Here is a 16,574-nt window from a genome sequence, read left to right as displayed (position 1 = left end):
ACCTGGGTCTCCCACATTGCAGGCAGACGCTTTACCATCTGAGCCACCAGGGAAGCCTCTGCCTGCAATGCAGAAGACCCGGATTTGATCCCTGGGTCAGGAAGATCCCCAGGAGAAGAAAATGGCAACCCACTTCAATATTCTTGCCTGGGAAATCCCAGGGACAGAGAAGCCTGGTGGGCTACAGTCCATGGGATCACAAAGAATCAGACAGAACTGAGCGATTTACACTTTCACTTTAGCATATTCTGTTGGTCGGATGTATTTTAAGAAGTCATATTCCTGTGACACTTCTCCAGCTATTTTCTCATGGAATTTATATTGGCACACCATCAGAAAATTCAGGAAATTTCAAAATATTTGTCCAGGTCTGTCTCTAAAATCACAGTGACTTCTGGGGGACATATAAAGGCATATTTAATTTATACTTCTATAAATTATTAAGGTTAAGTATATGTTAATATTAATATATCAGATTTTTCAACATATAAAATATTTATATTTTGCCTTACTTCAGAACAGAGAGGTAAGTAACATAAGCAGTTCTACTGTTCTGCAAGCATTTACTCTTTCATGGGATAAGTCCTCACGTGATAAGGAGCACAATCATTTTCTGAGTCTATCCTGTTCCGTGAGGATCCTGTTTCTCCCACCTCCATGCAGATGTGATTCCAGAATCTTCCTGAAGGACTAGACCGCGTGGACATGCTGAGCCAGCAGTCCAGGGCCCCGGGCTCCCACCATCCCCACGGGCCTTGGTGCCCACAGGGTAACAGGACCCGGCGTGAGAAGCGGTATTAGGAAGAAGGGCGGTGTGTGGTTTTCTCGGTTCTCGAGCAGTCAGGACTGTGAGGTCTGACTCAAGCGAGTCGAGCATCTCGCAGCGGTTCACAGGTTGCCCTCTACGCTTCTCCTCTTCAGGGGCAGGCCATCCCCCTTCACTTCCCTATTATCGCCCAGGGAGGCTGCCGGGCTCCGCCCGCCTGGGAGTCAGCAGGTCACCGCCTCCAGCAGGGGCCACTCCCCTCCTCCAGGGACTGCACTCGCCCTGGGGAGCCTGGGCCTGGACCCTGCTGGGCTCTGGGCCAGCACCGCCCTTCCTTCAGCAACCAAAGACCCCTGCGCTCTCCTCCGCCGGCACGCACTCCAGTCGCAGGATGCAGTGACTGAGGCTTGGAGGAAAAGCACCTCCCCGGGGGTGGGGCGGGGGATGGGGCCGTGATTCAAGTGATTCAAGCCCATCACTCGTGCCACAACTGAGCGTCATTTCTACAACTCCCCGAGGGTTTGCAAGTGCTGCCCATTTCTTGGTAATTCCCACGTGCTTGCTACAAAGTATTTTTACCGTTTTCTAAAATATAGCATTAGCTGCTGTGCCGCTTCAGGATGAAGTCTCCTCCTTGATTAAACAATCTTTCCTCTCTTAGAGTGGCGAATATTTCAGAGCTTTGGCTTTGACAAATATTCAGTTTTGTCAACTGTTCACAGACGGAGTTAAAAGATACGGGCCTTCCCAGAGGTTAGGTCCCTGCACCCCCACTGCTGTGCGGCTCAGGTCTGATTCCTGGTCAGGAAATTAAGATCCCACACGCCTTATTGTGCAGACAACAAATAAAGTAAAACTTGTTAAATTATATACATATATATATATAATTCTGTATATATATATATATAGAGAGAGAGAGTTCTACTATTTCAACTCATTATAAACAAGAGTTACAATAATATAGGAACTACTATTAATATAACACTCTGAAATGAAGATGTGAAAATAAAGGTATCACTTTAAAAGTGGATTATGAAGCAACCTGTAAATCCTACTTACACTTATTAAGATAAACTATTTCATAATCCAAATTGTATATATCGTAAAAGGCTGGATGAGAGGGGAAAACTTGGATGTTACTCACAAAATCAGGTCAGTGATTAGAGAGGAAAGTTGAGCTTTAACTCCACCCATTTATACCTATCATCTGTGGTTACATCTGGGTTCAAGTGGTCTTTACAGGTTGTCAAAAAACATTGCTTATTTTAACTCAAGGGGGAAAAAAGGCTAAAAACAAAAAACCCTGAAGCAAGCTTGATATGCCTATAAAATATAAATGGGAAAAGTTATAAAAAAGGTGAATAAAATGGATGATACAAGTCACTCTCTTCCTTAAAGATGAGTATATCACACTATTTTGTATGGTCCACATTTATGACCCTTAAGTCATAAACTCAATTCTATTATTCTGCAAATCATAGGTACTAAAAATAAATTCCCATTTTAGAAAAAATACACATAATCCAAGAATATGTGCAGCGTTTGATGTCCACCAAGAGAGAAAAGATTAGGTAAATCACAGTGCCTCAACAGACAATAATGTAACCAGTAAAACGTTTAAATGGGGCAGGGGAGGGGTGGACAAAGAAGATGCAAATTCTCTATTTTCTTTCATTCTAACAAATGTAAAATATGTATTTAAAGAGACAAAGGCCGTAAGACCATGTATATAACACTATTATATTTACACCACGGTGCTGAGACTATGGTGGTCTTTCCTTCTTTGGACAAGACTCTTGCGAGTCCCTTGGACTGCAAGGAGATCCAACCAGTCCATCCTAAAGGAAATCAATCCTGAATATTCACTGGATGGACTGATGCTGAAGCTGAAACTTCAATATACTTTGGCCACTTAATGTGAAGAACTGACTCACTGGAAAAGACCATGATGCTGGGAAAGACTGAAGGCGGGAGGAGAAGGGTCCGACAGAGGATGAGATGGTTGGATGGCATCACTGACTCGATGGACATGAGTGAATAAACTCCAGGAGTGGGATGGGCAGGGAGGCCTGGTGTGCTGCAGTTCACAGGGTGGAAAAGAGTCCGATACGACTAAGTGACTGAACTGAACTGAACTGATATTCCTGGGCACTGCTTGTTTTTAATGAGTAAGGTCTCTACATAACAATTACAGAGTCCTTGTACAGTTATCTAGATCAGCAGCGCTCAATAGAAATACAATGCAAGCCACATTCGTAATTTTCAATTTCACAGTAGTCACGTTAAAAAAGTGCATAGCAACAGGTGAAATTACCTTTAATATATCATTTAATTCAATATATCCAAAATGCTACCATTTCAACATGTAATCAGTATAAAAAATGATTAATGAAATACTTCACGTTCTTTTTTTGCACAATCCTGGAAACCTCAATTCAGGCCAGCCACACTTGCAGGGCTCAGTGGCCACGTGCGCCGGGCAACTATTGTCCTAAGCAGTTCAGCTGTAAATGATGCGGATCCTTCACACTCAGCATATTAAGGCCGCAGGGGAGGAGCCAGCCCCGCTCACCTGGTGTAGTTCTCCTTATACCCAGAGATGTCATCGTTGGGACAGCGCAGTCTTCGCTGAGATGGTGCCTCCAGATGCCAATAGTTGATGCGGTTCAGGAACATTTTGGCCAGCTCAACGATCGTTTGCCTTTCTTTGGGTGGCAGGTGACTGAATTTGTACTGTACAAAGTTATTCACACCCTTAAAAGGAGGGAAGGCAGTTTATTCATGCAGCTCTGCTATCCTGAACACCCACACAGTCAGCACCAGTGGTGGTCATTAGCAAAAGAACAGACAGTTCTCTATTCACAAAAACCTTTTTTTTTTCTCTATTAGAAAACCAGAATGCCCAGAAGGAATCATGCCTCAGCCCACAGCCTATGAAAAGTGACAAGACACAGGAGCTGGGAGCTGCAATCCTCTGCCTGCTGCAATCATGAGGCGAACACGAAGAGAAAATCAGAACAGTGGACTGAAAAGGTCAAAACCCCCTAAAAACAATAAAATACGGCTATTTTGCAGAATAACTCTTGCTGTACAATCAAAACAGGAACTCACATATAATGAGATTCTTGGATAAATGTTTTTACATTCACAAAATTTTAATCAAAAGTCTGCTAGCAAGGCCTTGCAATGAACTAAACCATGAGAATTTAAAAAATTCTTACTCAAATTTTATGAGCTTTTGAAAAAAATCTGTGGATTAATTTAATCTGTCTTCAGAACACTCTCATCTAATTTAACTTCAAATAAAGTAACAATGAAACCTTACTTTGTAGAGTTTGAAGACAACATTTCTTCTACTAAAAACTGACTGATAAAATACACTTATTTGTATCTCATATCTTCTGTAACTACTCTCATCAGGAAATTCAGTCCACAGTGTCTGACATTTACTTAAGAAAATAATGAGAGGCTAAAAAATTGATACTGATGACAGATCCTGACAACACCTAGCAGGAAAGGTCTGTACATATCGACAGATGCCCCGAGGACAGATGCCCCAAGTGGATCTCGGCTTCTTTGCAGGAATCACAATGTGGCAGGAAGCCAATTTCTGGATACAAAATCTCATTTCTTTTCTGTGCTTTTTGCTTGACTTACAATGTTTTTCACACTGCTCCTGAATTCCCTCACCTCAATAGACTTTTCAACAGTGCCAAACACGGGGACAAAGACTTAATTTTAAAACATCAACACCAAAAAAAAGCCCATTTCATGTGTTCTGACGAACTACATGTTATACTTAATTTTTTTTCCTTTCCCAAACACACAGTGAATTCTGAGCATTCAGCAACCTAAGAGACAAAAGCTAAATCATTTACTATATGGAGTATTCACTTCCAATCCAAAGGGCTTGAGACAATTCCTTCAGACTTGAACGTCTCTAAACCAGCTGTGAAAATGAAGATGAGAGGGTTTGTTCAGCCTTAAAGCAATTTAAAAAAAGGGGTTTCTTTTATTTCTTTACCTGTTCAATACTAGGTTTTTCAAAGGGGGGCTTCTTCTCCAAAGAGCCTTCAACCACAGGTTTTCCTCTTTGTAAAATAGACTTCCTCAAGAGCTGTAAGAAATCATTTTAAAAAATCAGTCTCTCTGTCTCACACACAGACACACAGACACACACATACACGTGTCTAGGGGCAAAAAGGCCAAATGGAGCTGGGCCAGGTCATACCATGCTGTCTCCTAAATACAAAAGGAAAAAAACAAACAAAAAATTCAAGTTGGCAGCAGAAACATTCCAAATCAGTTGCAAAGGCAGTTAAGTGCTGTCTAAGCTCAGAGATGAGAGCTCAGAAATCTGGTACTGAGGGAAGACGTCACAGCACAGAAAGGGTGTACTGAGTGTGGAAGGGGGGACAGGTGTGGGACACAACCAGACGGAAAGGCGTCTGAGGGGGATGAGGGGTGACGCCAGCCTAGAGGAGCTCAAGGGTCCGGCGCCTGTGAGGCTGCCCCGGTAGGCGGTCAGAGGACCCCTGAGACCTTGGTGCTATTTTCTCCCTAAGGCATTTAATCAACCAAGATGTGAATAAAAAGTAATACATAAGAGTACCAAATTTAGTATTCATTTTAAAATCTTCCTTTGAGACATGTAAGCTGAGGCTTTTCTCTAAAACACTCCGTGTCATACACAGAGAGCCTTTGGAAGGGACGTCGCCATATTCCATTTATCTTAGTTACGTTGCTGTTGTCTCCAAGTCACGTCTGACTCTGCAACCCCACGGACGGCAGCACACCAGGCTTGACCGTCCTCTGCGATCTCCCCGAGTTTGCTCAAATTCATATCCACTGAGTCAGTGATGCCATCCAGTTACGTGCCAGGAAATCCTCACATCAACAAACGGGAGACCACCGGGGAGCCAACAGCTCCCCGTCCTGAGCCCACAGAACGCCGCTCTGAATCCCCGCCCCTGGAATTCAAGCTCCTCAAAGAGCAAACACCAGACGGAGAAAAGAACGCAGAACCAGTCATTAAGACTCAACTTGAAAATGCATTTGATACTGAACTTCTTTACCTTCAACCTTTGCTTGAACCTTCCATAACCCTTCACACAGGCCAGTTATGACATATGACCATGCAATCCTTCATTTATTCACTCACCCGTGTATTTATTTATTACACATTTACTTACATCTTTCCCTCATTTCTCCATTGATTGCTTTTTCAACAGAAACAAAACATGGCAAACTTTCTCCCAGGAGTGAGTGGGAACAGATGACGCCTCCCGAGGTGGGAGATCACCCTGTGTCCCCCCGGGGCTGAGTCTGACCAAGACCTCAGTTCTTCTAGAGATGCCGTATCATTTACTCACACTGAGCATTTGCTGATCCTTTTGGGGTATCATACCCATCTTTACAAAAATAAAGGTGCCATAATGATAAGTTGTTATATGTTTCTAAGGAAATGCAAAGACTGATCATCACATTTAGATACAAATAATTCGGGCTGCCTACTTTTTTTGCCCAGTTAAAATCATTTGGAAACTTGATCCATCGGGGGTTTCAATTTGGAAGCAGATGGATGAATAGGGGAGATGCTGACTCTTAGCTTCCTCATCTAAAACAGGATGGAGCTGGGATAAACAGGCAAATATTCAACATAAAAATGTTCACAGCAGCAGCGGCATTTGCCCCCTTACCATTGCCAAGCACTCTCTGTAGATCTCTATCTGTACTATCTCACGAATCCTCCTCACAGCCTTTTGAGGTAAGTGCCATCATATCATGGTCTACACTGTTTAATTTGTTTTTAAGACCGAAAGTGTTTTGTCCTGGGGTACAGCTGATTAACAATGTTGTGGCAGTTTCGGGTGAACAGCAAAGGGACTCAGCTACACACGTATCAGGATCTACACTTTACAGATAAGGAAACGGTGCTGCACGACCTGGCCGAGGTCAAGTCACTAAGGGATGAAGCCAAGCTGGAAGCAGCCAGCTGTTCTGGCACCACGCAGACAGGCTCTAGGGTGAAATCAGCTTCAGGAAGCAGCTTTTCACCAAGTTCATTTTCAACATCTAGGGCAAAAGTTTCCAAAATGCACTAAAATGTGTAATTGCATTTTAATTTAATTTTAGAGACATAGGAGACACAGGAACTGCTTTTCCAAAGCTAAGAAGAAATGGATGATTTATAACACACTTGCCCAAAGAATGACTTTGGGGGAGGGGAGGGGAGATTGCTGAATATTTTGGATTTTGTTCTCAGGAGCAAATATATGTGCACTGTTAAAGATGAAAGAGGTAAGAAAGGTAGAGCCATGTTTTCTGGCCTCTTAGGTGGTTCTAAACAGAACTCAATGGAGGTCAGCAGCATGGCAGCCTCCTCGTCCAGCAGGGCGCGGTGGAACCACCCGCCAGGGAGCTGAGTTCCAAGACAAATGGCAGCTGCAGCCGTGCGGACGCTGGTTTTCTGACCTTCTTCCCAGGACGCTCCAAACAGCACAAAGCTGGTGGGGTTCAGTCCAGATGACTCAGGCCCACGGTCATGTCAACAAGTTGTCACCTGGACGAGCCCGGCGCCTGCTAACAGCTGTGCTCTCTCTCACCCTCTCCACCCATTACTTACCTTTGTAGTGTTAAAATCCCCACAAGAGTCCAATGTTTACAAATATAATCCTCTCTGCCACTCTTGCCCCTATCGACCCCCAATATCCCCAGTACTACGTTCAAAGACAAAAGTTAACGTGAGAAGAAAAGGGACAATTATGTATCAGATAAATTCAGGCACCTCCTTCCCCAACCCAGAGCGACAGAAACTGGGTCCGAAACCTGCCTTGAGATCCCTGGCAGCCAGAGCAAAAGAGGAAACTCCTTGTCACAGAAAATGAACCCCAGACTCTTGAGGAGATGCAAATGCCTCATTGGCTGTCAGCTCCGGGAGAAGGGTTTGGGGTTTTGTTTTTAAGATCCTTATAAGGGCTACACAACACAGCATAGTCTACAGAGCCCAAAATAGTCGGTTGGGTTTTTTTAAATTATTCCTTCTTTCAGCCACCTTAGTGAAACTACTTTTTTGGTGACCAGAATTTCTTCTATCCGGTCCCCCTCACTCCAACCATTTCCCTCCCCCTGTCAGTGCAAACCAACCCACATCTCTGGAAAGGAAGGGCCAGGACCATCTGGAGCTGAGGTCGCAGCCGGAGGTAAGGGGGGTGTGGCGGGGCTGGTGTCACGCCCACCGTGGGGTCTTGATGCTGTGTGACCACGCCCCCCCATGCTGGGCTGGGCTGGGGGCTTCATGCCCATCGGGGGTCTTGATGCTGTGTGACCACACAGTCCTCCATGCTGGGCTGGGGGCTTCACGCCCACCATGGGGTCTCGATGCTGTGTGACCACACGTCCCCCACGCTGGGCTAGGCTGGGCTGGGGGTTTCATGCCCATTGGGGGTCTTGATGCTCTGTGACCACACGCCCCCCCCATGCTGGGCTGGGCTGCTTCACACCCACCGTGGGGTCTCGAGGCCATGTGACCACACCCCACCCAGACGGCGCCTCTGCAGCCCTTTTCAGGGGCAGCCCCTGGGGGCCCCGCTCACATCTCTGATCAGCCATCACCTCATCTCCCTGCGTTGGGAAGTTAGTACCATGTCTTCCCTGGCACCACATCCCCTCCCGCCAGCAGCCTCCCACGCGGACTGCACTCACTCTGCCTGTCCAGTGTTGCACGCTCACCACCGCCGGCCTGCGCACCGCTGACCTGCTGACGGTCTCCGCCTCTCCCACTGAAACCTAAACTCCATGAAGGCAAGGACCCAGCCTTCACGCCCACCTGAGCACCGCACAGCACACTAAGTGCTTGTCAGATGGACAGACAGTTGGACACACACGTAAGTGGATAAATGGACGGATGGAGGGATGCACAGAGGGGCGATGGGAAGAATCTATAAGCATAAAGATACTCGACTCTGCCCACACGTAGGAGGTGCTCACGGAAAGGGATGTGTCCTAAGCACGGTGCCCACGGCAGAGTCCTCCTGGAGAAACGTGCCTCCGCAAACCCAGGGCCAGCCGCCCCACGACCTGGCTGCACTCGGACAGGGAGAGAGAGAAGCGAAGCCTTTCCAAGTGTGGAAGTCTCACCTTGAACAGGTAGAAATAAACTTGCTTGGTGTCGGCATCTTCTTCCCTGTGGACACAGGTAAAGAGATACTCCACATCCAACACAATCCCCAGCAGTCTGTTCATCTCCTCCTCTGACACGTTCTCCAGGTGGGACACGTGAGCAGCTGCAGACAGAAAGGAACACTGTGGGAGTCAGCACAGCTCACCCCCTTCCTTACAGGCAGGCTTCTCCGCCTGTGGGGTCTAGCCCCCCCCACCAGGGTCAAACCCACGCCCCCTGCACTGGAAGCATGGAGTCTAAGCCACGGGACTGCCAGGTAAGTCCCAGTTTGGAACATTCTCTCCCAGGAGCCTTCCAGAATACCAATACATCAGATTGCATTGTAAATAGAGGAAGTTTCTGAACTCCTACAAGACTGAAGTCTGCTCACAAAACTGACTTACCTTAAATTCTGCTATGTCCCTATAGAAGCCAGTTCCCATCAGGCCCAGAGGGTCCTGTGGCCCTGGAGCCTGGATCCAGGATCTGAGGACTGTGTGTTCAGAAGGATCCAGAAACCAGACTCCCTAAGGGTTCAGATCTAAGTCCTGCGATCAGTTCTGGTGGCCACGAACATCACATCTCAGGAAAGACAGAAAAGGATTATCAGTAAAAACTGAATGAAGCCCTTTTCCTCAGCCCTGAGAAACCCTACAGCGAAAGCTTAGGCCCTCGTGTTCAAGAGTCAGCATCCTCCACGGTCACGCCCCACACCGCCTTCCCTACCGCTATTCTGTGCTCTCGCTGTTGTTACGTGACCTATCCATTAGCCCCCCCACCTTCCATGTCCCTGTCCTCTCTTCTGCCCAAATCTGGTCCACTGTTCAAGGTGAACACAGTTTATCCTCAAAACATCTCACGAGGCAGGTCCGAGTAACTCCGTTCTACGGCTGAAAAACTGAGACTCAGAGACTGAACGCTGTTCCCTCCAGTGTCAGCCCACGAGGCGGAGACAGGGTCTGAAGGCCAAGGTCTGACTCCAATTCTGAAGCACGCACACATGTGCTTTTTGGATGATTAGCTGATTCGCTTCAAGTCCTTCTCACTCCTAAGGGTCTCTGGAGGTAAGCCATCCGAGCACTCACCAGGAGCACCTCCAGGAGGCGACCCGGCTCTCAGTCTGTGTCTCCGGGAACCGTCACTACATTCGCTGACAGGCAGAGGCCCTGCAACAGCGATCCTTTCAGGTGGCGCTCTTGGTGTGCTGGCTGAAAATCCTGGGACCTAGAAGTGCTTGAGATGACTTCTAAAGAAAGTCTAAACTATGGAGAGCAGAGGCAGGCCTGTCCTCGCCTTTTCCAAGGGCATGCTAAGTAGCTTCAGTGGCGTTCGACCCTCTGCGACCCTATGGACTGTAGCCCACCAGGCTCCTCTGTCCATGGGATTCTCCCGCAAGAATATGGAGTGGGTTGCCCTGCCCTCCTCCAGGGGATCTTCCTGACCCAGGGATCGAACCTGTACCCCAGGTCTCCTGCACTGACAGGAAGGTTCTTCACCACTATCTCCACCTGGGAGGCTTTTTCAAGGGAGATGGAACGAAAGACTCTGGAGGAACAATCCAGATGTCCAGCAAGGCTCAGGCTACTCCCGAAACCGCGGTGCTGCTGTCATTAAACCAAAAGCTCAATCAGAAACCTGAGACCCCACCCGGATCCCATCCTTCTCCCCAGAGGGGACTCTGCAACGGCCAGGCGCTCTGTTTCCTCCTCACTGTATCTGCTCTGCCGCCTCCACGCTCCTCAAGAGCAACCTTCAGACGGAGCGAAGGAGTCGGCGTACAAAGACCGCGGCTCCCTCGCCCTTGGCGAGAACAGCTCCGAGGAAGCGACCCGGGCTCCTCGCGCGTCTCCCCGCGGGCGCCCGCCGCCAGGCAGAACCGGCTGAAACCGGCTGACGGCTGACAGAGGCCTGACGGGCGCCGCCCCTCCTGGTGTCAGCCTCCCCGCCTCCCTCCATCCCCAGTCAACCAGGACCTGCGCTCGAATTCCCGTCTCAGACTCTGCTTCTGTCGGAGCCCAAGCTAAGACAGCATTTTCAGAGAGTCACGAGGATTACATGCCAAGAAGGTGGGCCTTCCGCGTGTCCACAGGGAGCCAGATTCAAGGCGCTCGAGTTAGAGGGGCAGAGGCCACCCCGTCTCACTCTTGTCTAGGGCAGAAAATTAAAGGAAAGGCAGGGGAGGGCCCAAGTCATAGGCCACGGTGGCAAGCACGGGTGTGCACACGCCTACACGGGCTCCAGCGTGGATCCTGGAGAACGACCCTAACAGGGAGAGGGGAGGGAGGAAGTCTGGAGGCTCTGGCCTGGTACTGTGGACACGTCTCAACTTGACACCACCAAGGGTGTGCCACTACACAAGGGGCTTCCCAGGGGGTGCTAGTAGGAAAGAACCCGCCTGGCACTGCAGGAGACGTAAGAGAAGTGGGTTCAATCCCTGGGTCTGGAAGATCCCCTGGAGGAGGGCACGGCAACCCACTCCAGTATCCTTGCCTGGAGAATCCCATGGACAGAGGAGCCTGGTGGGCTACAGTCCATGGGGTCGCAAACAGTTGGACACGACTGAAGCAGCTTAGCAGATGTACACACAAACATTAATATTCAAATCTATTACTTTCTACTCGTCTACACAATCTGTAGCTCCGTCACTTTCCAAAAGACGCTCTTCTAGGTAGAACATTAGCCGGGTCATCTTTTTTTCTTAGGAACACAAAATTTCCCTTGAGGTCAAGTCTGAAGCCTTTGGGAGACAGGCCTTACTCTGGAGAGAACTAGGTCAAAACTTTTACCTCAATTATTTACAGAAACAAGTTTATTGAAGACTATTTTTACCTTGTAATGTTTTACTCTCTTTTCAGTGATAAACTATCAAAGCAGTCATTCTACAATATAATATAAATGCCTTGAGATTCTCCAAAATATAAACAGTCTAATGAAGGCACTAATATGTAGTTGCTCTAACTCATGGAAGTACTGAATGTACACCGTGATTCAGTTTTGAAACCAGTGGTTCACTTTCTTTAAGCCATAAACGCTTTGCCCAGATGAGTTCTAAATTAGAATTCTGAAAGAGTCGCCCGGTGGAAACAGGGTGGAAGCTGCAGTTTTCAGGGTGGGGTGGGGCTGGGGCCCAGCACCCCCCATGTTGGGGCTCCATGGGTTGAAAACCGCTGTTTGGAACCATCTCCTGCACATCATGAAGGGCAGGCTGGATGGAAATTTAAATGCTTAAGACAGGAGACCTGAGGAGGTCTATCTGCCTCTGACTCTGCCCAGAAGGGAATCCATCATCTCTCCTTCAAGCTATGTGTGTGACCCAGGGTGCAGAGGACCAGAGCTGGTGATGCAGGAACACAGACACGAAACAGCAGGTTCCCAGAGGGAGGAAGGAGAGGCTCTGCTGGACAAGGAGGGGGCAACTCTTACAGCCAAAGACAGTAGGGATCTTCCTCGGACAAGAAGGGTGGGCCAGGGGTGGGGAGCTACACGGAGGCAGAAAGATGATGGTGCACGACAAGGGTTAAACTTCTAGAATGAAAAATGGGTGAGGGTGGGGGGGAGATCAGATGAAAACAGGGGCAGTAGACCACCCACCGGAGAAGAAAAAAGCCGCTCTGGACAAGCTGCCAAGAAAGAGAAGCTTCCCCAAGGTGAGAAAGCTAACGGCTGGACCACAGGGCATCAGTACTTAGTAGCCTGGAGGGTTAATTTTGACTCAAGGCTAAGACTTGAACCCTTGTCTTTGCCGTTTTTGTTATTATAATCAAACGTAATGGCCTGCCTCAGAGAAGGCTGCCTCCTCTGCCCAACTCTGAAGCTAAAGAGCTCTGGTTTAGCTCACAGGGAGATCACATGAACCTGCCACCTGTGAATGACCATAAAGAAACTAACGCATCCTCCTGCCTGAGGCTTGGAAGAATTAAACTGTTTTTTTACTTTCTTTCCTTACCCCTGCCCCATCTCGGATCCATAAAAGATGGTTATTTTGAGACATTAGTCTGCTCTCCTCTGGTCAGCCAGCTTTCCTAATAAAAGGATTCCTTGCCTCAAGGCCTCATCTCTGGGATTCACTGACTGACTGGGTAGCAAGCAGAGCGAGCTCGGACTTGGTAACATCCTCAGACTCTCCAGCTTCGGGTGCCTCTCACCAGCGCTCCTTTGCAGTCGCCGAGCACCCTACACTCAGCTCTCTCTCACCGAATCCACATCAGCAGCTAAACCCCACGCCAGCCCAGTCATCCCCACACTCCTCATCGCCTCCCCACCCCAACAACCAGGCACCACCGTCCCCACACACTCGGCCTCGGAATTACAGTCCCCGAGGCCATCCTCAGAACGGCGGCCCCTCCAGCCAAGGAGCCGGCACTCGCTGCCTCACTGCCCTTCCCTGGCACAGTGCCCACACCACTCTTCCCCACGCCCAGTTCTGATCACAGGGACCGCGAGCCTTCAGTACAGAACAGCCCCCAGACCGCTCTGTCGCCACGGGAGGGAGGAGACCGTCCCCATCAGACCCACCTCTACCGAGTCCAGGGACGGCTCCTGATCTTGGGGGCTGATGAGCAGAATTAGGGGCTTCCCAGGGGGCACGAGTGGTGAAGAACTCACCTACCAGTGCAGGAGACGTTAGAGATGTAGCATGATCCCCGGGTCAGTAAGACCCCCTGGAGGAGGGCATGGCACTCCAGTGTTCTTGCCTGGACAATCCCATGGACAGAGGAGCCTGGCGGGCGACAGTCCACGGGGTCGCAAAGAGTCGGACACGCCTGAAGCGACTGAGCACGCAAGCATGCACAAGCAGAATTAAACAGATTCACCGAGGAGCCCAAAGGCAACCCCACGTCATGCAAAATCTAGATACACTTCACTCTAACTGAAAAGCTAAACTACTTACTGAACTCATATTTAACCAAAGACTCACTGTTGAAGAAAAAAAAAACTCAATCTTTTCCAAAGAAAGCTTTTGACTCAAATAAGTTCACTTCGATGAACCAAAAGTATATTTTCTTGAAGAGACACGCCTATACTACTACGCACAAATCTACAGCAGTTAATTCAGCCACAGAACTCATCACACACAGTCAACACTATTTCAAGCTTTGATATCCGTTCCCTAACTTATCCTCCCAGTAAAGTCTGCACCAGTCCACCACATCAGCGCTGAGACAGACCCTCTCCCCCATGCTGGCCAACAGTGGAGAATCTGCTCGTTATCAATCTTCTGAAAATTAATCGAAGTCCGCCACTGTTTTGATCCACATTCACTGGAATGCCCCTAGAACTCTTTTCCATATCACTGGCCACTTGTATTTGTTCTTTTGTGTACTACCTATTCAGGTCCTCTGCCTGCTTTGTTAGGAGGTGGGTCTTTTTCTTATTGCTTGAAAGAGCTTTCTGTCTGTCCTCCTGGCTTTCACTGGATTTTTGTTTGTTGGCTTGTGGTTTGATTATGTAGGAATTTTACATTTTTAAGAAAGTTGAATCTACGTCTGGCATTTCTTCAAGGTCTTGCTTGCAGAGGTCTTTCCCATAGAATCAAAAGATGACAAAAATGTATTTTCTCCCAGCTTTTAACAGGTTTAGTCTTAAAATTGAAAACATTCCTCCACCAAAATATCAGTATCATAAAAGACAAAAAGAGGGAGGGTGGTGGGGAGGAGGGGCTGGTCCACATCAGAGCAGACGGAAGAGGCTGTGACACCGTGATTTATAACAGGAAACACACATTCGGTCTTTGTCCCCTTTCTTAGCAAAGGGCTCCTAAACTCCTAGAATTGCATAAGTGGTGGCAACAATAAAGGTGAAAGCAGTGTCTGCTGTTATTATCAAGACCCTTCCAGCCACACCTGTGAATGGGCTTCTGCAAAGCCCCAAGGACGGGGACTGCAGGCAGGGGAAGCACACAGTGAGGAGAGGGTTGGAACCCCCGCCTCAGGAGGCGAGAGGGTCTGGAGGCTGAGCTAATCACCGCCGGCCAATGATCTGCCCACTGTGCCCAAGTAAGAGGCCTCCTCAAACCCTGAACGGAGAGGCTCCGGGAAGGGAAGCTGGGAGGCAGCTCACTGGGAGACGGCGGAGACGCTCCAAGACCCCCACACCCTGCTCCAGGGATCTCCTCCACCAGCTGTTCCTGACTTGTATCCTTTTATAAAAAACCGGGAATCTAGTAACTGCTTTCCTGAGTTCTGTGAGCCACTCTGCAAAATCATCAAAGTCCAGGAGTAGGAATCTCCAGTTTATAGCTAGCCAGTGAGAACGATGGGTGATGATCTGAACTTGGGATCGGCATCTGCAGGGGGTGCAGACCGAGCCCTGACCTTGTGGCTACTTCTGATGCTAAGTCGCTTCAGCTGTGTCCGACTCTGTGCAACCCCATAGACGGCAGCCCACCAGGCTCCCCCGTCCCTGAGATTCTCCAGGCAAGAATACTGGAGTGGGTTGCCATTTTTTTCTCCAATGCATGAAAGTGAAAAGTAAAAGTGAAGTCGCTCAGTCATGTCTGACTCCTAGCAACCCCATGGACCGCAGCCTACCAGGCTCCTCCATCCATGGGATTTTCCAGGCAAGAGTACTGGAGTGGGTTGCCGTGGGGTCTGCACTAATCACAGGCAGATAGCACTAGAATTAAGTCACCGGACACCCAGGCGGGGTCTGCTGGAGAGCTGAGAGTAGAAAAGCCCACGCGTCTGCTGTCAGAAGCTTCTGGAAGTGCTGAGGAGAGGAGATTCACTGTCTGACTTTCACGTGACGACTAAATACGTATGTGATCCTAGCCTAGGTGCTTAATGGAGAGGAAAAAACGCTCTAAAAGACATTTTTGGGTCAACTCTAAAATTGGAACACAAGCAAGCACTAGATTAAGTATTACATTAATGCTAATATTTACTGAAGTTGGCAACTAAACTGAGGTTATGTAAAAGAATATTCGGGAATCCCCTGGCAGTCCCGGGGTTAGGGCTCTACTTTCACTGCCCAGAGCCTGGGTTCACGGCTGGGCAACGAAGATCCTGCAAGCAGTGCAGCACAGCCAAAAGAAGTAACAAAAAAAATGTTTATAAAAAAGAATATCCTGATTTTTAGAAGATATATACTGAAGTATTTTAAAAGGAAAAAGCCATGATGTAAATGCATCTTATTCTCACATGATCCAGGAAAAAGTATAATACATACAAATACACACGCACACACAGACTCATATGTGTTACACGTGAGTGTGGGCATGTGCACACACATTGAGAGCACAGGACAAAGCAAACAGGGCAAAGTGTTACCGACAGGTAGGTCTGGGCAAAAGATAGGTGGGCTGTTCCTTGTTACTATTCTCACAACTTTTCTGTAAGTTTGAAACCATTTCCAAATAAAAACTAAAAAAAAAAAAAACCTTTCTTCCACCTGGAATTTGATAATCAAATGTAAAGGACCCTGCCTTCATTTCAAATCATCATCCAAGATCCTGGTACAAAGCATCCACGTAATCACCCAAGAATGGCCCACCCCCGACCTGTGGAAGGCCCACTTCCAGCAGTGGTTTCGCTGCAGCGCCCACCGCGCACAGGGCAGGAGGCGCATCAAGGACGGCAGGCTCGACCACAGTGCGTCTCCCGGCGGCGCAGCCCGTCACCGTGCGGTAGGTTAGACCGCAGACGCCAG

At 48.3% G+C, this 16,574-nt stretch overlaps 1 protein-coding gene across 9 annotated transcripts in view; it reads right to left on the bottom strand.

Moving 5' to 3' along the window:
• KAT2B (lysine acetyltransferase 2B) overlaps positions 1-16,574 on the bottom strand; it is a 96,675-nt gene that overhangs the window by 44,748 nt on the left and 35,353 nt on the right. For 7 of the 9 annotated variants that reach the window (XM_081559437.1, XM_081559415.1, XM_081559459.1 and 4 more), the window contains exons 3-5: positions 8,906-9,051; positions 4,791-4,883; positions 3,339-3,520 (exon numbers count right to left, since the gene is read on the bottom strand). In XM_081559437.1, coding sequence (XP_081415563.1) covers positions 3,339-3,520; positions 4,791-4,883; positions 8,906-9,010 — 380 coding nt within the window. In that variant the 5' untranslated portion in view covers positions 9,011-9,051. Of the gene's footprint in view, positions 1-3,338; positions 3,521-4,790; positions 4,884-4,997; positions 5,126-8,905; positions 9,052-9,331; positions 9,510-10,012; positions 10,817-16,574 lie in introns of those variants that run through there. The other 2 variants (XM_081559448.1, XM_081559486.1) reach the window with 2 other exon arrangements.

The sequence above is a fragment of the Giraffa tippelskirchi genome, chromosome 2 (assembly GCF_054371585.1).
Source record: "Giraffa tippelskirchi isolate mGirTip1 chromosome 2, T2T-mGirTip1v1.2.pri, whole genome shotgun sequence".
NCBI classification, from domain to species: domain Eukaryota; kingdom Metazoa; phylum Chordata; class Mammalia; order Artiodactyla; family Giraffidae; genus Giraffa; species Giraffa tippelskirchi.
Note: the sequence above shows the minus strand (reverse complement) of the source record. Positions and strands in the feature narration are given on the sequence as shown.